Source organism: Plutella xylostella, chromosome 31 (genome assembly GCF_932276165.1).
Source record: "Plutella xylostella chromosome 31, ilPluXylo3.1, whole genome shotgun sequence".
NCBI lineage: Eukaryota > Metazoa > Arthropoda > Insecta > Lepidoptera > Plutellidae > Plutella > Plutella xylostella.
In genome coordinates, this window is record NC_064011.1 from 1,027,700 (window position 1) to 1,050,806 (window position 23,107).

Here is a 23,107-nt window from a genome sequence, read left to right on the forward strand (position 1 = left end):
TATATGAATCATCCATTCTTTAAATAAGCACTTGGGTTTTCCACAAGGAAAGTGGGTTTTTACCACTGATAACTGACCTATCTATAGGCTGATACCTAATTGAGTTAATTGATTTTATGTTTAAATAAATCTGTCAACAAAGCTTTTTATTGGCTTTCTTCTGGAATAAATATGTAACATCTGTGGGGACATCTCACACACGGCCATCCGACCCCAAGCTAGGCAGAGCCTGTGTTATGGGTATCGGACAGCTGATATATTACTCAAATACATAGATAGATTTAAATACATATTAAATTTAAATATCAACACCCAAGACTCGAGTACAAATATTTTTCTTTAAACAAATATCTGCCCCAGCCGGGAATCGAACCCGGGACCTTCGGCTCAGCAGTCAGGGCCACTAACCACTTCGCCAGTCGGCCGTCATGGAATGGGATACGCCAGTTAGAATAGCGTCAGTTGCTGACTGCCCAGTGTGCGGCGGACGTATACAGGGTGTTCAAAAGTGGTATACTTAGCCGAAAGGGGGTGACTCAGGGGGTCATTATTATTATTATTATTTGATACTTTATTGCACAGATATGAAATATAAGTGTACAAAAGGTGGACTTAATGCTAAAAGCATTTTCTACCAGCCAACCTACAGGAGGTACAGAAAAACTAGTAGAAAGGTGCAACAAAAAGTAGTTACTAAATTGAAAAAGCAAAAACAAAATAAAGTCACTTGATGATTAACTTAATAGATATACATAAAATATACATAAAATAAAATACTATAAATTCAATAAATATATATACATATACGAATACCAATTATATACAATAATACACACAAAATTATAATATTCAAAGAGGTACAAGAAAATGCTACTTATCTAACTTGCTGAGATAATGAGCACGGGTTAGTCGCTTGAAGACATTGCGGGAAGGAGCTTTCCTAATGTTCTCGGGAAGATTATTAACAAACTTGTTCTATGACTTTTGCAAATTCGAGACCAGCAATGTTTCTACACCCCATTTCGGCTTAGTATACCACTTTCGCAACACCCTGTATAAAGTACATTAATAGGTCACTCAAGAAGGCTACTTCCGTGCACCCTATTTTATATATCACATCACACAAACATTAAATATCAAGACCCAGGAACAAATATTTGCCTTGAAACAAACATAAAAATGTTGCCCTGGCCGGGGATCGAACTCGAGACCTTCGGCACAGCAGTCGAGTCACTAACCACTGCGCCATCCCGTCGTCTGCAAACTAAGAGCTGTGTTAGTTACAGCCCGGTTCAAACAACTTGGTAGTTACGAAGTTGGCAGCGAAGTCAAAGTCAAAAGTCAAAGTCAAAATTTTTTATTCATCGTACAAATATAAAATTTTCTGATGAACGTCAATTTTTACAAATTACTCTCCGTTCGGACAAGGGGGGGCTCTTTCTGTCTAAGGAGAAGAACGCACTTTTGTACCTCGTCAAACTAAAAAACTGACTCTTCATTCTAATTCTACATGATTGTATAACAATGTATAAAAGCTCTAATCTAATATCCTAAGTCTTATGTACCAACACCTTACCCCTCTGTTTACTTCTCTTAACCTCACCAAGTATAAAACTAACATTGTATACTTACCTCATGCTTACCTTCTTTTAAACATCCTTTTTACCACCGACTAACCACCTGCAACTCTTATTGTTGCCTACTGGTTCTCGCGATATAGGCTGTGCCTAGTGCGAGATTCCTTCTTACTGCTTCTATTCTACTCTGTAAACCAATTTACCTAACTAATTCTTTTATCTACTCCACTATTACCTACCTACTGTTCATTTCTTGTATACCCATACCCGTGTTACGGGTAAAATTTCATTTAATCCTAATCCTAACTAATATTATAAATGCGAAAGTAACTGGGCAGTTCTTCTTTTTAACCTACATAACTTAGTCTCCATCAGTTGTGAAGAAAAAATCATGAGTTTTACAAATATTTATTCATTTATTTATATTTCAGCGTGCATTGTACTAAAAACACAACGGCTGTGCACGTTTACAAAAATATAAATTTATATTTTTGTATTTAAAAATACGTTACAGAGTGGTAAATCCGCGTGACAGAGGTGTATTTCATACGAATCTTGGCTGTCTCCCGCTACTTCATCCTGCGCATATTCGATAATGTTACAAAAAATATATATGACGACATAAAATATAAAAATTTATTTAAACTCCAGAAGATATTACCTATTTAGTAAAACAAAATATATATTTTTAAATGATTTCTGAAATATTTAAAAAAATTGTTGAAAATTTGTCTCTTACTACCTAATGTTTTAGTAGTTACATTCTGTCACGTAGGTTGCCATTTAAAATATTTGTTTGAGCCACTCGTCCTTATTGCCATCGATCAGAGTTTAAGGTCTCCTTTTCCCCTTGGTAAGATTTCCCCTTTGAGATCCAGACACCGCGTATCGGCCACCCGCAAAGTGTGACAGGAGCTGCGTGTGTTTATTCGGCGACAGCTTCGTCACGTAGGTAATTGTTAAAAGAAAATACAATTAAATTATTATTTTGTTATTTACTCATTGGTAATAACAATTACTTTGCAATCAACATGTGAATATTACACTTTATGTTACTGTTTAAATGCTAATCGACTTTGCAACACATTTTACGCCTCTGTCACGCGACAAATCTGTCACATTCTTACGAAACACTCCAACCTGAGGAAATTCATCAAAGAAAAATTGAAGAGAAACTACACGTTTTGGTTAAAGTAAGAAGCGAAATGAACGTCCAATACACTTGCGCTGCATTAATAAAAAGTTTTGTTAGTGAAAAAGGTAATTTCGTGCTATTGTTCTCAAGAACCGACGATGAATGTGGTAGACTGTTTAATATGGTAGAGAATGATTTATCGGATGTTTTATGATAACATTAAATTCCTTCCAGCTTCTAAGGTAATTAAAAAAGGAAATAATTTTTTTTTCAAGTTCTAAGAGCCACTGCTGTATTTTCGAAATATGGCTGATTAAAACTTTAACAAATTACGTAATTTTTCATTATGTTACTTAAATTTTAGGTTGCCGAAAATATTATTTGTGCAGATAAACATTATTTTATGTAGTTGGAACAAATTTGTCCTTTAAGTTCCTGAAATACGGATATTTCACTCTCCAGAGGTTCTCAAGTGTGATTTCATTAGTTATACTAATAATAAAGATATCTCCAGTAAATTTTTTGACTAACTTGAAACCATAATGATTTATATGTAAGTTACTAAATTATTATTTTTAAATAAAACTGTTTTATTCCAAAACGCTGCCGTATATTTAATAGAATAACAACTATGTCACATCGTTTACCACTCTGTAACGATTGGTGTCTCCTGGTAATTAACTTATTTTTGGTTGTTTATATGTTATGTTATAAATAGTGCAACTTTGGAAAAATCATATTAAATTTAGTCATTGATGTTAACGTCTATGCTGTTAATTTTTGACTGTAATTAGTAGCGGAAAAATATTTATAGCAAAAACAAGCTTCATTTTAGCTGAAATTGTGACAGAGTGGTAATAACTACTTAATAAATATTCTGTTATTACTAAAAATCCATTCCTTCATATGTTTTCTAAAATGGTATTTTGTTTATTAACGTATCAAAAAAGTTTCATTTTAATCGACGAAGACTATTTCGTTAAAATAAAATAAAAGATTCTGTGACGAAGGTGTAATTTTCTTTGCCTTATCCACGTATCATGTTCTGAAAATCTTGAAAAAATACTTAAACTTCGCGGCCAACCACCTTTTTCGATAGAATAGAAATGTAGCTATCATAAAAATTATAAGAATTCACCAAAAAGATAAAGTTATTTTTTTCAAATTCGGGATAATTTTTTATCCATTATGTAGGTTAAAAAGAAGAACTGCCCAACTGTGTCTGTCTGTCTGTCTGTATGTCTGTCTGTCTGTCTGTTACTCTTTCACGCCAAAACTACTGAACGGATTTGATTGAAATTTGGTATACATACGGTCTAGACCCTGGGAAAGAACATAGGCTACTTTTTATCCCAGAATTCCCACGGGAAAACTTTTTAAGGCGAAGCGAAGCGCGCGGGAACAGCTATGTCAAATAAATGTTTTTTTGTTTTATTTTTATTCTTTCCAAGCTCGACAGTTGGTTAATAGTTTGACAAAGCACTAAATGTAATCGCAGCCAACTTTACGAACTATCAAGTTGTTTGGACCGACCTTTATCTCAGAATGGAGAGGTGCGAAGAGGTAAAGCGCTCGCTTCTCACAACAGATAGGTGCGGGTTCGAATCCCGCGTGACTTCCAGAGAATTTTTAAGGTTGTAGAATTTATATAGGTATCAAAGAATATCAAGTACAGTTACTATACTAGAAGATAGGTATACTGCGATTCACGAAACTTGACTCAAAGCCGTACAATACTGACAATTGCAGCTCATGTGGACTTAATTGGACTGGACTTGACTGCATTTCTTCGTATACTTACTTATTATATTCTGTTGGCTGAAATATGAAAGAAATTGATGATCATGCTACTGTTTACTCAGTGTTCTTTGGTGTGCCCTTGTGTGACTAACTTATGAAAGAACTAGCTGTTCCCGCGAGCTTCTCTTCGCCTTAAAAAGTTTTCCCGTGGGAATTCCGGAATAATAATAATAATATCTTTATTAAGTAAAACACATTACACAGTTAAACTATACTAAGGCTAAAGTAGATGTCTCATAAAAGTTATTGTTTAGCCTCCACTGCCGAACTAGGTAAAAACCTGTATTTCAGCAAAAACCTGTATTTCAGCAAGAATAAAAAGTAGCCTATGTTCTTTCTCAGGGGCTAGACCATATGTATACCAAATTTCATTCAAATCCGTCCAGTAGTTTTGGCGTGAAAGAGTAACAGACAGATAGACAGACACAGTTACTTTCGCATTTATAATTATTAGTTATAATTAGTTATGATTTGTCGATAACCGTTAACACACATAATATATTATGACACATTACAGGTTTTTATTATCTTGGTCAAGGTAGGTAGGGCCAACAAAACAGCACAAACACTTTGATCATAGGACTAATCTCGTGGGTGGATGATAGATAGTTAAGTAAATCAAATAATATTTTATCAGTAGTACATACAATCCGTGGGAATTTCCGAAAAAAATCTCAATAAAATAAAATACTCTACATATATAGGTTACCTAAGGCAGAGATCGCTATTTTTACTTACTTAAGTAAGAAGTGATAAGACTTTTGTAAGTACGATATTATAATTAAGTTACAACTATTTAAGATGGACATGGCGTATAATTTACCCGACCACGGCGAAGGAAAAAGGAGGGTTATGATTTTGACCGGTGTAAATGTTTTTATTTTAGATAGCTGTTCCCGCGAGATTCGCTTCGCTTTAAAAAGTTTTCCCGTGGGAATCCCGGGATAAAAAATAGCCTATGTTCTTTCTCAGGGTCTAGACCATATGTATACCAAATTTCATTCAAATCCGATCAGTATTTTGGCGTCAAAGAGTAATAGACAGACAGACCGACACAGTTACTTTCGCATTTATAATATTAGTTAGGATGACACTTACACAGGGGTGTTAATGATCCAACAGACCATGGTGAAACTAGGCTTAAGCGTTATAAATAATCGTAAATAGTGTACTAAACAATATCTCGGGTGGAAACCGCGAAAGACTGATGAAGTGATGACCGATGACTTAAGACTGGTGCTCGATAGAGGCTGGATGAGGGAGGCCGAGGACCGAGTGTTGTGGCGCTCCTCAGGAGAGGCCTATGTCCAGCAGTGGACGATTACAGCTGATAATCATGACTTAGGGTGCTTACATAGAGAATCGGGTTCCCTGTACCGCTAACCTGATATTGCGAAAGCGTTCACTGAGAGATTTAAAAATCCGGGAAATACTCTAGCGCTCGCTCTCGCTAAGTAATAGTTTACCGGTATGGGTATCTATCTACCCACGGTGCTTACGATACTAGGGCCCTGTTTCACAATGTCTGGTTAGTGGCTACCTGTGAGATAAAATACATGCTGTCACTGTCTGTTATTACTTTTTTGACAGTGACAGCATGTATTTTATCCGACAGGTAGTCACTAACCAGACATTGTGAAACAGGCCCTAGGACTGCTGTCAAAATATTATTTTAATTATTTATTATAATTATTTAAGCAATATGGTGTAGATTATTTTTAGAAATTTATATATATATATATATAATTATGTGTATTATTTTAATTTGATTGCGAATATTTATTGTACCTATACTTATTAATTTATGGACTTTTAGTCTGAAATACTTAAATGATTTGAATGGACAACATTTCATTTTCCTTACCCTATATTTTTATTAGCTATTTGGAAAGTTTATTAAAAATTAAAGGACCCGTATTTTTTTATTTTGTATATACATTAGTTTTTGCATGTTATTTTTAACTTTAAAGTTAATTATTTTAAAACCGGAAGTGACGTCACATATTAGACACATATTCAATTTTTATTTTTGTCTTTTGCCTTAGTCTCGAAAAAAAACATAAATGACACTGACAAGTGACATTTAAACTTTGTTTACATGCCAACCAACAAATGGGTTTTTTTCAAATAACATTGATATTTTTGATGATACAAAGTACTTACCATGTAAAAAAATAAGCAGAAGCATTTTTCAGAAGCATTTTTTCAGCTGTGTAGGCGGTGGCATGCTCTGGGACATATTATACAGAGGTCATCTTTTAATACGTAGGTATACTAACCATTTTATACGATAAATAAAAAAATAGTCAGAAAGTGTCAGAACAGAATTTATGAAAATGACTCAAATAAACAACAACGTCACGATAAAACGTCAGCGCCAATCAAAAATGAAAGTGACAGTTACTTTGTTTTAAATCTATTAGGCTTTGATCATCAAAATGCATCGCACCTGATGCATGACGTCATCAGCACTTTTTTACTATTTTATGAATTTCTCGAAAATGATACATCCAAAAAATACAAATATTTTTTTTGTGGCCTTTAGAGCTAAATCTCGAAATGGTTTTCGATTTATAGCAGCTTTAGTTTTTTGAAATGTTGTCCATTGTATTAAATTGATACCTAAGCCTAAAGCCTTTAAAACTAACTCCCTACATTTACGTGTTTACGTCTCAGGCTGTGTCCAAACGTGATTTAAATAATAATAACTTTCCTCTTTAATAATAATAAAATAAACCTTGTGAGTATTCACTAACAACCTCTTGGCCCAACACCGAGAAGATTGGCGCGCTAAAATGAATCTTAATTCAATAGGGATAAGAGTGGAAAGGCTTAGCTGTTGGAAGATCAATGGGTAGTGTATGTGTGTATGTGTGTGTGTGCGTGTGTGTGATACCTGCGGCTGCGCTGCGCGGGAGTGGCAGGTACTTTGGTGTGCGTGTGGATGGCAGGACTATTTAGTTATTGTTTTCCGTTAATGTTTTATAAATTAAAAAATATATATGTACCTACGTACGCAGCAGTTTTAAATTCACCGCTGTGAAAAACTAAAATTATTTTAATGTAACATCGAATTACTGAGTGTTACCGTAACTTTCATTTGAAAGTGTTGTAATGACTTTCAATCTTTTATGTTTATATAGATATAGATATAACCGATTACCATACACAAGATATAGGGGTTTGTTCGTCGTACAATATTATTTTATTACACTCACGGGCAATGAAAAGGTTGCACCGAAAAAAGCATGAAATTACTCCTAAACGGAAAGAACTATCTTAATGACGCCTTATGCAACATTGAAGTACACCAGAGAGTAGACCAAGTTTACCAGAGCATCAGGATATTACCAACAAAAAACGGTAATATTTTGTTAATTTTTTTAATTCAATGTTTGAAAAAATGGGGGTCGTTTGGTGTCGACATTTTGTGAGTGGAACTTTTTCATTGCCCGTGAGTGTAGATCTGTAGATAGATAGACAGAATAGAATAGTCATACTCTTTATTTTGCACCATTAACAAAACATTACAATATCACAAGTTATACACAAAATAGTACAAAAAAGGCGGTCTTATTGCTTAAAGTAATCTCTACCAGACAACCTTTAGATACCTAGATACTTAACGTTAATTATAGATGCTTCAAGCTGAGTGTAACGGTTTAGATTGCTAATATATAAATGTATTCAGGATCTTTGCAAACAACCCCTTCAAAATCATGAACCAGCGATCAGAATAACTTATGAGTATGTTTATAAATAAAATGTAAAAAACTTTCATGATTATTTTTCATAACAAATACTTATATTTTTAGGACTAAATAAAAAACTTCCTTTTATTATGTACCTACCTATGTGGTCATTCCACGATTCGAATGACAGAAAATCATGTTACTTACAAACAAAATAAATTTCTTACGCATGAATATGGCCGCGCCATCGTGTCGGACACGGGGCAAACACGTTTGCTACACCCTGCATCATTGGCCCACAATCACAGACCATACACAAACACAACACACAGACAAAAATCCTATAGCAGAGCCACAATCCGCCGCGTAGGCTCACGCGCCGCACGCCTTTGCACCGCGTTAAAAAAAAAACTAAAAAGAAACCTTTTTCAAAATTCGAACGGTTTCATTCCCGTGCCATAGAAATGTTACTGGTTGGTTGTGAAGTGTGATTTTAAGAAAATTATGCGTGTGTTCTTGTGTTTGGTTGTGTGCCTGCCATTGGTATTTGGCCAGGAGATGGCAGGTTGTTATTCTGGTGGCAGTGTGGCTGGCGCGGCCATAGGTGCATTTTTGGCCGCCCTGCTATTAGTGGCCGCAGCGTATTATTTGAGGAAATTGTATTGGAAGACCCGTAAAGGTATGCAGCAACCTTTTTTTATAGCTCCGGCTTGGAGCAGGTTGTGTTGAATTTTAAACGATCTGTGACCTTCGTCACATTTCTTTTGACGTTTGAGTTTATATTATTGTATTTGAAGCGTTAACACCATAATTGACCATGGGCTTAGATATTTCTAAGCAATAGTTTCTTCTACATCTAGGTACCTGTATAATGAGCTAAAGAATTTCATTACGACCGTGGACTTATCGCAAGATTCGCAAGACAAGCACGACACGTCAAATTAAGATTTCAACAAAATAAACAAAGCAGGTAGATGTGGATGACGTCACTAAACGTTAACGTAACTTGGTCAAAGAAGTTTACATACAATTTACCACTGTATGCGTGAAGAGACAAGGGTGATTGCTCATTGCATGCTCGTTTGGCATCAATATATCAACTTTTACACTCTCTCCTTGTCGTTTTCTCTATAACTTGTCGACTAATGAAGCGTTTTTATCATGTGCATTCAGAGAATGAGTAGATTGTACTACATAATGAGTGGTAGTAAAATGCACATTTTAAACGAACAAGGTATAGTCCAACTATAAAGTCATGACTATTAAGAGTGCGATTTTGCTAAGACTTTTTATCATTATCAGTTATTTATTACGTTTACATACATTTTAAAAATAAAATAACGATTGAATATGGATTTTTAACGGATTTGTCCTTTAATAAATATATCAGATCTTAAACAATTAGTTAGGATCCACTTCCGATTTCACGACTTTATAGAAGTTGCACTGTAGATTGTACTACCTACATAATGAGTGGTAGTAAAATGCACATTTTAAACGAACAAGGTATCTCTACATTTATGGTACTTACCTACTTATACCTGCTGTAGTTATTGTTTAAAAAAACTAACTGGAAGAATAAACCCTATATGGTACCTACTTATACCTACTGTAAGCTATACATTTTTATACCTTGTTCAGCAACATCAGTCACATCAATACAAATTAGGTACTTACTTACTGTTTTAAAAGCTAAACTTAATTAATTAGGTCACTAATTTTACTATGATCCTGACATACTGTGACATTTAATCTCTTTGATGGCACTTCCAACCAAACGCACACAATATTTAAGCTCTCCTACCTATATCATGATAATTTTAAAATTTTGTGCAAATATTTAGATTCATTTCTATTCTTCTTGTATTTAATTAGTTTAGATTAGGTTAGTAGTAAAATTGTCTTTATTTAATAGTTTTTATTACTTTAACTTTTATTGCTATAAATTATTAAGTAAGTAACTATAAAGTTTTCTATATAAAGTAAGGTTTTAAGTACTTATATTCTATTTTACCAGGTTATACACCTGTTCTTTTATCACACCTACCTAGGTCCGTATGTATGTAGATGGGTTCTACCTTTTTTGGCATAAGATTTTTTTGCCTAATCTCTTATTGCATAGTAACGTTTGGTCAAAGTCTCGTTACGCCGAAAATCGTATGGCATAAATCTCGTTTAGTAAAAAATTATTTCGCATAACATTGTTTAGACTAATAATGGTATGACCAAATCTTGAATAGCCTAATAATGCTATGGCATAGGTTTATACAAAGTAATAATATTCGTTTGGCTTTAACTTTGACGGAGCGTCTCCCTACATGGTGCCTGTATTGTTTCCGCTGTTTGGAAAACGCTCCGCTCCGCTTCGCTCCGCTCCGCTTTGGTTTTGATGAACATGTGCACCTAACACGCTCCTCCTCGCTTTGCTCGTCGTCGCACCTATTTTTAGGTTTCGATCTCATGGGGTTTGTAATAATTATATTGGTCGTTAACTTTCGGATGTAGGAGAAAAATACCACAATTTGTACATTTACTACATACTTAATATATTTTTTATTAAGATAACATAAGAAGAAACAAGATTATACATAGGTATAGACGAACATAAATTTGAGCAAACGAAACTTAGGTGTTTAAAGATTGTGCCTAAAGAGTTTTAGACGAAACGAGCCTTATGCCACATAAGTCTTGGCAAAGTGATGGTTCGGCCAAAAAAGTTTAGACCATACGAGTTATGCGAAATGAGTTTTGGTCAATAAAGATTATGCCAGATGAGCGGAACCCATGTAGATGTTCTAAAATCTGGTCACCGGTACAGATACCAACTTATCTCACTTGCTCCAATCTTGTATCAGATGATAAAACTGTTTATTTACTGATAAGAAAGATGTTTGTTTACATTATATGCGGTACATAATAATAATAAGAAAATATAATACATGTGAAAACATTAACTGGTATATGTATTAATTACTACACTCACGAGAGTCAAGAGCACTGAAAAAGTTTCATTGACAATGCCACCAAATTACTCCTGAAATGGAAAAGAAAAGGTAGCAATTATCTAGATCTAGTCAATGTTAAACAGGTCCTAACTTTCAATTCAGCTTTTACAGTAAAAAAATATACAAAATATTTTTTAAACTTTATAATTTTTTCGTATCGTCGTAACATCAGCCATATCTACAATCACTTCCCCCTATACTCATTTATTTATACGATTACTATCACTATACTATACACATTTTGACTGTGTAAGTACAGTCGGAACACAAACACTTTAAAATCCGCTGACGACTTAACTAAATACATTCGCGAGCAAATAAAGGATTCCAGTAACAATAACACCATTAAAACCGGTCCATAAATAGCGGAGATATCGGTAAACATACATACAAAAAAAACATGAAGACGAATTGCGAACCTCCTCTTTTAATCGAAATCGGTTAAAAATTTGTATGTGCACTCAAGACTGTAATCCCCGAAGGGGTAGTCAGAGGTGGCTCACAAGCGAGCCACCCACTTTTCGGAGCACATTTGTACTCACGTGATAGGTTGCGAGCCATATCGCCGTTTTGGAATAAGTACAATGCACTTAGGATACACATCTAGAATCTACATGTGCAGGTTTCCTCACGATGTTTTCCATCACCGTAAGAGCACAGCGGTATTATTGTACTTAAACTCCTTAATTGAAAACACAATTGAAAGAATTCATTGTTACAGCCCAGGATTTGAACCCACGGCCTCTCGATTGAGAGGACGAGGCCTTATCCAGATCGAGGTTAAAAATGAAGGTTTCGGGTAGTCACTAATCACTTGCCTACACTATCTCTGCTGCTGACTGTACGCCGGAGCACGAAACTGCCCGGACGGGAATCAAACCGGTTCTCATCGCGCGGGTTCCCGCTATGGACCACATTCTTGGTACCGCGCATCGGCCTTAAAGGGTGGCCATGGTTCTGTCGAAAATGGGACACGGGGGGGTCTCTCTATATCCTAATCCTAACTAATATTATAAATGCGAAAGTACTTGGGTCTGTCTGTCTGTTACTTCTTCACGACAAAACGGCTGAACCGATTTTAATGGTATTTTGTATGGAGTTAGCTGACACCCTGGATTAACACATAGGATCACACATCTACCGCGGAATTCCCACGGGATTTTTTTAAGGCGAAGTGAAGCTCGCGTGCACAGCTAGCACTTACAGAATAATTGTAGCTAATAGCTACCCGTTAATAATGCTAAAAGTTTAAAAGTTTTCTGACTCAGCATAAAGCTATTAAATAACCCGCAACCTTCTTCCGCAGGCAAGCACCTAGTCCTGTCCACCGAGCCACAAAACGTCAAGGACGAATTCGCCTTCGACAACCCAGGCTACAAGGACTCCGAGCGAGCTGACACCCTGGGGACCTGGCAGCATGCCACCACCCTGCCCAGCGAGGGGAAACTAGGGTTGTTGCAACCAGGGTTCACCAAGCCCACTGTTACCAAGGATGATATGTGTACCCATGTGAGTGATTATACAATACTTTTTATTTGCACCAAAGGGAATAAAAAAAAAACAACTTATAAACTTAAAAAAACAGTACAAACACGCGGCCTTATTGCTTAAAGCAATCTCTACCAGACAACCTTTGGATGGAAGAGATAATATTATGAACGTGTTTGAGCTAGCTGTGATACAAGTAGTTTAGGCCCGGGTCTCCTATTCTCGCCGTAGGTCGCGTCCAGCGTCACGCCGTAGGCCGCGTCACGATGCTCACTATAGAAATGTACTGATGCGGTCTCCCTCACACGCCGACGTTGGCGCGTAGACGTAGTGGGGATCGTGACGCGGCCTACGGCGTGACGCTGGACGCGAGCTACGGCGCGTAATAGGAGACCCGGGCCTTAGGTATACAATATCCATAATAAGGAAGGTAGGAGGTCAAAATGAAGGCGATTTGAGGTAAGCGTCCAGCTATCGGTATCTTAAGTTGCATCGCAACAAACGGATTGTCATAAATACATACATACATATGCACTCACGACTGTAATCCCCGAAGGGGTAGTCAGAGGTGGCTCACAAGCGAGCCACCCACTTGTCGCAGCACATTTGTACTCACGTGATAGGTTGCGAACCATATCGCCGTTTTTGGAATAAGTACAATGCACTTAAGGATATACATGTAGAATCTAGATTTGCAGGTTTCCTCGCGATGTTTTCCATCACCGTAAGAGCAATTGTCATAAATGTATGGAGAAATTGGTAGCCCATTGGTGTTTGTGCATGTCCCCAAGATTTGAAACTCCCTTCCTAAGCTTCCCATCACGCTGGTCCACTGCCTGTTCTAGATGTGCTGGATCTAGATTTGCAGGTTTCCTCACGATGTTTTCCTTCTCCAGAATCGTCTGAGCCATATTTTCAAAATAATTACCATTTATTTCTGAATGTCGATGGTTTATACGCATGATTTTACCAAAACTAAATGATTTGTCAAGGCCGTAGTTTAAACTGAGCCTAACAAATTTTACCACCATGAAGTAATTGTAGAAACAAAAGATTTATCAAAGGTTACATGGATTGATCTGTTGAATCTGTTTTAATTAACAGAAAATTACCGCAATTACATAGATACTTAATCTGTATTTAATCCATTAGTAATTGGTGTCACCTGATGATTCACAACAGTCAGTGCAAAAGAAACGTCTCGACAAATAATTCAAAATATAATCTCTACTACTGGGGTTATATTTTGAATTAGTTCGGTAAACTTAACACATTGAAGGCCGACTACGCAATATTGCGTAGTCGGCCTGGTACGTACCAGTGATATTAGGTACCTTCGGCACTCAATGGGTTTGCGAACGGTTTTTGGTTTACTTTTGTACTAGCTGTCCCCGCGCGCTTCGCTTCGCCTTAAAAAGGTTACCCGTGGGAATTCCGGGATAAATAGTAGCCAGATGTTCTTTCCCAGGGTCTAGACTGTATGTATACCAAATTTCATTCAAATCCGTTCAGTAGTTTTGGCGTGAAAGAGTAACAGACAGACAAACAGACACAGTTACTTTCGGATTTATAATATTAGTTAGGATGTATTTGTCACACCATCTTGTTGAGTCTTGTTCGTATAGTTATATCTACTGAGAGCTAAGTTAAGCACAAAAACAACACAAGCAATAATGACATGCAATCTTGTCTTTTAAAAAATCCGTCCTTTCTGAGAAACAGCTTCACTATTCGATAAACAAAATATCCACAAGAACAGAAACACATCGAAACGACACAATTAAAATACCAAAGACAACAATTTTGTAACCTTTAGAAGGCGTTCATTCCGCGAAAGGTATTTAAATTAACTTCTCGCCATAACAAACAGGTTTCGGCTATAATAATAATCGCCTTTGACCTACAGACCTTTGCATACGTAGATACAAATATATTTTATACGAACTAGATGGAGTTTCAGTGCAAAAGAAATGTCGCGACAAATAACAATAAATAAATAAATATGTGGGGACATCTCACACACGGCCATCCGACCCCAAGCCAGGCAGAACCTGTGTTATGGGTGTCGGACAGCTGATATATCTACACAAATACATAGATAGATAGATACTAAATATAAATATCAACACCCAATAACAGTAATAACAGTCACTTCTATATACCAGTGAGTTCTTTTTTTGAATTAGTTCGGTTAGAAGATTGGTAGCTTTAGTGCCAATTTCTCCATAGTCGGTTATCTAAACGACAGGGATTGATTTAAAAATTAAACGTCATCTCCATACAAAAATCATGACAGATGTGTAAAAAGTCAACCACTACTCCCTGGTTATGCAGTAATCGAATATGGAGAAAATGGCACTTATACATTGGTACAATTATGGTTGGCATTAGGTTGACAGTAAACAAAATGTGGACAGATTTTTGCTTTGTTTTTGTATGTGTTTTTACACCATCTGGTCCCTATATTGTTAATATTATAAGCATACGAATTCGTATTCGTATACTATTTGGTTTTTCCATAAATGGTTAGGTATATCAGCTGTTATGGCTTTTTTGACCCCTGACTTAAAACCACTAGCCCTATAGTATCATTTTTAAGTCTCAACAAGTTTTTTGGCCTTATTAGTTACAAATTTATTTAGTTGCTGCTCAGTGCTCAACAACAGCTATATTATACCTACTAAAGTCTGTTTTTTAATCTCGCCAATAGAATAAAAGGTTACTTAATCCGGAACAATCGACTGTTGATGAACCGTTCAGAATCTGCCAATTTAGCATCTGAAAAAAATCTCGATCATCAAAATTTGGTTTTAGTTTGGCACTTGTTTCTGTGACTTATGGCTAGTTTACACAGTGCGAGCTGCTGCCTGGCCAGTAGACAACTGGGTTTGTGTGCTCAAATTTTACAATTATTTGTCAATTAGTGTCAAGACAAACCCTTTAGGTTTAATGGCATGTGTAACAAGACTGCTAACCGTTTTCCCGCGAAAACAAATCGCGCGCCGAAAACGGTTAGCGTCCCACGCCGCCGCGCCGTTTTACTGCGCAGCTCTACTGCGCAGACCGCGTCCCGCGTCCTCCCCTTCACCCGCGCGCACCCCGCGCTCGCGCCACCGGCCAGCGAAGCCCGCGCAGTCAGTCGGCGCCAACCCGTTTCCCGGCTACACGCTCGCTCGCGCCTTCAACGGACATTAGTTTAGTTACAATAACATTACCTCACTTGCATTATTACGTGTCTGTAGAACCTTGACAATATAGTTTACACTGTGTTTTACCCTGAGATTGTGTTATTCCCTACTCCCACGATAGGACCTTCTCATAGTGGCGCCCAACGTGGGGCCGCGTGAATGTAAGTGTGTGCGAAGAAAAAATATGCTACCGAAAAGGGAAGAGCGAAGCGTCGTGACCTCGAGGAAGACGAAAGCAGCGGCACCGCCGGCGAGACCACGGTAATGCCCCCAGGCGGCGGCGCGCCCGCCGAGCATGCGGCGCGTGGCCCTCCCGCGGCGAGCGGCCTCCATGCCGCGCCCGGCGCGCCCTACGCGCACGAGGAGCACGCGGCGTGCGGGCCCCCTGCGGTGCCCGGCCGCCCCGCCACGCCCGGCGCGTCCTACGAGGACGCAGCGCGCGGTCGCCCCGCCTCGCCTGGCCCGGCTGGCCCGCCCTACGCGTCCTATGAGCACGCGGAGCGCAGCCGCCCCGCCTCGCCCGGCGCGCCCTACGCGCACGAGCAGCACGCGGCGCGCGGGCTCCCTGCGGTGCGGCCCCCCCGCAAAGCCCGGCGCATCTTCCGAGGACCGAGGACACTCGGCGCGCGGCCTTGACGACGATGACGACCGCAGCTGCACCGGCGAGAGGAAGGTGACGACCCGCCCCGGCGCGCCCAGCGCGCCTGATGCGCCCGCCACGCACGACGCGCTATACGAGTACGCGGCGCGCAGCCCCCCCGCTACACTCGACGCGTTCGCCTGCGTGCTGCAGGACACCGTCGCCAAGGCCGCCAAGACCAACCGCGTCTTTATGGAGAGGACGGTGATGACCCGCCCCGGCGCGCCCAGCGTGCCCGCGGCGCGCGCTCCCGCCGCCTCCCCTGCCACGCACGACGCGCCCGCCACGCACGACGCGCCCGCCACGCACGACGCGCCCTACGAGTAAGCGGCGTGCAGCCCCGCGGCGCGCGCTACCCCCGCCGCGACCGCCGCTATACTCGACGCGTTCGCCTGCGTAACGGCGGCGCAGATCTCTGTCTTCATGGAGAGGACGGTGATGACCCGCCCCGGCGCGCCCAGCGTGCCCGCGGCGCGCGCTCCCGCCGCCTCCCCTACCAGCACACGGAGCCCGGCCGCCCGCCTCGTCAGGCAGAGCTGGCCCGCCCGGTGCCTTCTGGGAGCACACGGAGCCCGGCCGCCCGCCTCGTCAGGCAGAGCTGGCCCGCCCGGTGCCTTCTGGGAGCACACGGAGCCCGGCCGCCCGCCTCGTCAGGCAGAGCTGGCCCGCCCGGTGCCTTCTACCAGCACACGGAGCCCGGCCGCCCGCCTCGTCAGGCTCGGCTGGCCCGCCCGGTGCCCTTCTACCAGCGCGCGGCGCGCAGTACCCCCGCGCGCGCAGAACCCCTGCGCAGACCACCCCACCGTCAGACCATCAGTGTTCTCGAGGACGACGAACAGTTTAGGGGGAGGACCAGGGCTGTCACCATGCTACTCCGAACGCGAGGGCGCTTAGTTCGGACTAGAGGGGGAGGATATCCTATATATATAGACTGCTAACCGTTTTCCCGCGAAAACAAATCGCGCGCCGAAAACGGTTAGCGTCCCACGCCGCCGCGCCGTTTTACTGCGCAGCTCTACTGCGCAGACCGCGTCCCGCGTCCTCCCCTTCACCCGCGCGCACCCCGCGCTCGCGCCACCGGCCAGCGAAGCCCGCGCAGTCAGTCGGCGCCAACCCGTTTCCCGGCTACACGCTCGCTCGCGCCTTCAACGGACATTAGTTTAGTTACAATAACATTACCTCACTTGCATTATTACGTGTCTGTAGAACCTTGACAATATAGTTTACACTGTGTTTTACCCTGAGATTGTGTTATTCCCTACTCCCACGATAGGACCTTCTCATACATGTTAATTTAAAAACCTAACTACACTCACGGGCAATGAAAAAGTTCCACTGAGAAAAGCACCAAATTACTTCTTAACGAAAAAAGCTAGCTTAATGTCGCCTTCTGCAACATTGAAGTGCATTTAATAGAGCATCAGGATATTATCAATTAAAAACGGTATTGTTTTGTTCAAATTTAAAACGAAATGTTAGAAATAAAATGTGTTGTTTGGTGTCGCCATTTTCTGAGTGGAACTTTTTCATTGCCCGTGAGTGTATGTTACACAATGTTTTGTATAAATAAAAAAAAAAAAAAAAAAATTGTCGACCATAATATGAGTAGAAGAAATGGCGAAAAAAATACTAGAGCATATTTTCAACTTTTTGCGTACTTATATCTAGTACAATTTTACTTAAGTATATCACAGAATAATAACTAGTACAAGCTTATATCTGTCGCAGGCATAGTCATTCAACTGAGTAGCGTCATCCAATGAACGGGCTAGCGGTTCAATCAAACAGGAGATTAAACCAGATGCCTGCGACATATCCATTTTATTTTTCCAACAACCTTAGCTGTGGTGGATATGATTTGAAGACACAACTTAAGATTTATTCTTGAACTAGCTGTTCCAGCGCGATTCGCTTTGTCTTAAAAAGTTTTCCCGTGGAAATTCCGGGATAAAAAGTAGCTCAGGGTCTAGTCTAGACCGTATGTATACCAAATTTAATTCAAATCCGTTCAGTAGTTTTGGTGTGAAAGAGTAACATCAGACAGAGAGACACAGTTATTTTCGCATTTAGGTATAATATTAGTTAGGATGCGTATGTTTCAATATTATCATCATCAATTCTCGTAATCGTTCGCATCAGTAGTCATAGAAAATGCTTGCAAATATCTAAATGCAGCTAAAGTATATCTATACATTAGGTTGACAATTGGCCGCCGGAGACATGTCGCTGAAGTAGACAACGAGTGCCCGTCTAGTACAGGTTTGATAGTTTATCGAAAACTATAAAAGTATACGTTTTCTCGCATACTAGTCTGTCAGTCGTGTATTTCTATGGACAGGAGGAAACTATCAGCCAAATGATCCCATAGAAATACCTATCTAGAAACCAGTCGTAATAATAATATGTGGGGTCATTTCACACACGGTCATCCGACCCCATGATAGGCAGAGCCTGATATATGGGTATGGGAAAGCTCATATTTATAGGTATTTTTTATTTATTTTTTAAAACTTATTCTATCATTACAGAGTAACCTAATTCGATAGCAAGCTCAATTTTGTTATAATGATAATTAATTTTAACAGTAACAAATCACATACACAATAATACAATAAAAATTACATCTAATCAATAAAATCAACATAAAAGCAATTTTCACACAAACATTTCATTACATATTATAAAAATTATTTTTCCTTAATTTATCATTGTAGCATTGTAGAGAACAACAAAATATGTCAACTGTCTCTGAGATACAGTTGAGAACGCGGAGGGCGCGGTATCAACCTATCAACACAGATACATAGATAGATACATATTAAACACCCAAGGCGCGACTACAAATATGTCTTCCAACAAATATCTGCCTCTGCCGGGGATCGAACCTGGGACCTTCGTCATAGCAGTCTGGGTCACTAACCACTACACCATTCTGTCGTCGGCGTCGCCGCCGTCTATTACAAGCTCATGTCGTTTCCCGCCTATTAGCACCCTAAAGTCGCATTGTAATCTCCCGTAAGTAGACATTCCATTAGCAGAAACTATTCCAGATATGTTGTCCGTCCAGTCAAGTTGTTGCGATTGACAACGGACACAGTTGAGTTTAGAGATTGCTCACTAACTTAATGCAGACGCCGCGCCGTTCCTCCATATAATATACTAGCTGTTCCCGCGAGCTTCGCTTCGCCTTAAAAAGTTTTCCCGTGGGAATTCCGGGATAAAAAGTAGCCTATGTTCTTTCTCAGGGTCTAGACCGTATGTATACCAAATTTCATTCAAATCCGTTCAGTAGTTTTGGCGTGAAAGAGTAACAGACAGACAGACACAGTTACTTTCGCATTTATAATATTAGTTAGGATTAAATATTATTACCCCATTCGGTAGATGATGATCCTCGATCTTCGGTACTGCTTTTCGGATATCCGAACTCTTAACCAAGCTATAATGTACTCAGTAACGTAAATTAAATTATCACAGTACAAAAGTAACGAATAGAGCAATACATTGCATGTGTGTAGCTGGCTTATTCAAAGCACATTAGCGATTCAAAAGCGACATTGAATTCGTACAGAGTATTAATTGTGCTCTTACTTTAATTGTGGTTAGTGACCGTGACTGCTATGCCGAAGGTCCCGGGTTCGATTCCCGGATGGGGCAGATATTTGTTTAAAGACAGATATTTGTACTCGGGTCGTGGGTGTTGATATTTATATTAAGTATGTATCTATCTATGTATTTGTGAAAATATATCAGCTACTGCTACCCATAACACAGTTTCTGCCTAGCGTGGGGTCGGATGGCCGTGTGTGAGATGTCCCCACTAGGGCATGCAATACCGGAACTATTTTCAATACCGGTATTGAGTTCCGGTATTGCAACTCAATACCGGGATCCCGGTATTAATACCGGTATTAGATTTCCTTGTAATAAATGGCATATATTGTGATTAAAGGTCGTATAGGTCAAAATAAAACGAGAAAAAGCAATAAAATTCAGTTTTTTGTAATAGATTTTTACGAGAATTGAGTATTAGTTTAAATTTTACAATAATTTTTTTTATTTTACATCCAGTGTCCGTTTACGCATGGACAACAGTAGATATCAAACGGCCGAAAACTGCATCAAACGGTTGGAAACAAGTGCGCTTTCACAGTACATAGGAATACTATATCTTAATCGCTTTATTATAGCCTAAAAAAGTCCGATTCCGGTATTACTTCAATACCGGTACTAACTTTCAATACCGGTATTGAAAAAAGCGTGAATTTTGGTCCTAATACCGGTATTACGAATACCGGTATTGCGGTATTGCATGCCCTAGTCCCCACATATTATTATTATTTTACCATCGCTGTCGAATTGCTGAGTGATCTAGAATAGGGATCCCGTTTATAAGCCATCGATCAAGTCGGTTAAGCAGCGACAGCCGCGGTCACAGTTGGATGGGTAGCCGATTGTTTTCATTGCTCTATCTAAGTATAAATTCTCATTTTTTTTTATAATTATTACTTGAGTAGCTGTTCCCGCGCGCTTCGCTTTGCCTTAAAAAGTATTCCCGTGGGAATTCCGGGATAAAAAGTAGCCTATGTTCTTTCCCCAGGGTCTAGACCGTATGTATGTCGCAGGCATTTTGTATGAACTCGCCGTTTACATACGGCGTCGTCAGTTTACAAACGCTCGCTGTTTTGTAATATGCCGAAGGCAAAATGTATATTGCCGTGTCATTTTAGAAAACAAAAGTAAAAAGTCTAACTTGAAATCCTGAAATAAAGTCAGTTTTTTCCATTTGTACAAAGTTCAAACTGTGTTTTATCATGGTCACCCTAAAACTGCAATATTCGTCGAAATCAGAACGATTGAACGAGTTATCAATATGCCTTCGGCAAATTACAAAACAGCGAGCGTTTGTAAACTGACGACGCCGTTTGTAAACGGCGAGATCTTACAAATTGCCTGCGACATGTATACCATATTTCATTCAAATCCGTTCAGTAGTTTTGGCGTGAAAGAGTAACAGTTTAACTCCAGTTATACGTGGTTTAAACTACTATGTTTTTAAGGTTGGAATTACTTACTTGTTTGTTGATATTAAAAGGGTTAATTAATTTTATACTTACAGAGCTGATTTTTCACCGGTAGATACGAACATTCATAAGTGTAGCTTAACTAACTATACATTTAATAAATAGACAGATACTTTCATATAACACGTTATACAATAGAAATAATGTTCATGATTTATTCATTTTTGTATGCCTATTAAAATATCGTACAGGTAGGGTACTTCCTATGTTATGTATGTTAAGTTATTTTATTATGAAGATCCGTCAAAATGTGGCTGGTGAAAAGAAAGAAAATACTGCACTGGTACACTTACCTACTTAATTTTAATTGAATTAATTTTAATTCTCTCGTAAACTTCAATATTTGGCAAAAATAAAAACTATAGGTAAACTAAACTAAGTACCTACCGATATCGATAGGTACAATAAAATTTAAAAGCCAAACGTTGAATTACAGAAATTAACTTTAAGCTAATGTCGGTATTAAATCTATTGCTGCTTTTCTTTGACAGTATACGGACAGAAAGAGACAGTTATAGATTTAATACCGAATGTTTTTGCCATTAGTTAGGCTAAATTAATGTTGTCAAGTTAAGCAAAAATTGAGTACTTATGGAATGCAGTAGCATTAGCTTATTTGTCGTTGAGTAGGATTGAATATTTACACAAGTGAGAATCTATGCCAAAGACTCTCTTATTATTTTATTTTGCAAACGCCCTGCCAAACTGTCATGATCAGATTGTTATCAGCTGTCAGATAAGACCACAGAGTAAGTGAGCCACATGACGTAATAGTGCAGAGAGAAGAATAGCGAACGAGTTGCCACAGAATAGCATCGTCAGATGCATCCCTATTGTGGTTAGGTATCTCTCATGAATTCTATACTAATCTCTGATTTTTTATTGGAAAGAATTCTGACATTTTATAAGTGATGCTACTAAAAAAGTTCTTTACCGAAAAAAGGAAAAATTGCGATCCATTTCTGGGCAATAATTTTTTCTTAATATTTTTATACAAAAAGATAAATCTAAATATTTACTTGCTCAAGTAATCTAATACAAAAATAACAAATATTTCAATATAATAGCTGTTCCCGCGAGCTTCGCTTCGCCTAAATAAGTTTTCCCGTGGGAATTCCGCGATAAAAGTAACATATGTGTTAATCCAGGGTGTCAGCTAACTCCATTCCAAATTTCATTAAAATCGGTTTAGCCGTTTTGACGTGAAGAAGTAACAAACATACACACATACATACATACATACATACACACATACACTTACAAACTTTCGTATTTATAATATGAAGTAGGATCACGACTCACGACCAATGTATCGAATTAATTTTAATTGCTTTATTTTATTCTTTAGCATGGCATCACTTCCTACTAAATTCAGGGATAATAAACCTTTTTAATCAATTTCAAAAAAAGATTGTCTATTCGGTAAATACATGTTCGGTATGTATGTAAGATTATTGGAACTGCACCATATTGACATATGACAATATATTAGGGCTAA

The 23,107-nt window shown here is 38.9% G+C and overlaps 1 protein-coding gene across 1 annotated transcript in view; it reads left to right on the plus strand.

The window, feature by feature from the left end:
* The first annotated feature begins 8,542 nt into the window (after positions 1 to 8,542).
* LOC105392263 overlaps positions 8,543 to 23,107 on the plus strand; it is a 39,919-nt gene continuing 25,354 nt past the window's right edge. The window contains exons 1-2 of the mRNA XM_038114433.2: positions 8,543 to 8,883; positions 12,516 to 12,718. Of these exons, the coding sequence (XP_037970361.2) occupies positions 8,709 to 8,883; positions 12,516 to 12,718 (378 nt within the window). The 5' untranslated portion in view covers positions 8,543 to 8,708. The remainder of the gene's footprint in view (positions 8,884 to 12,515; positions 12,719 to 23,107) is intronic.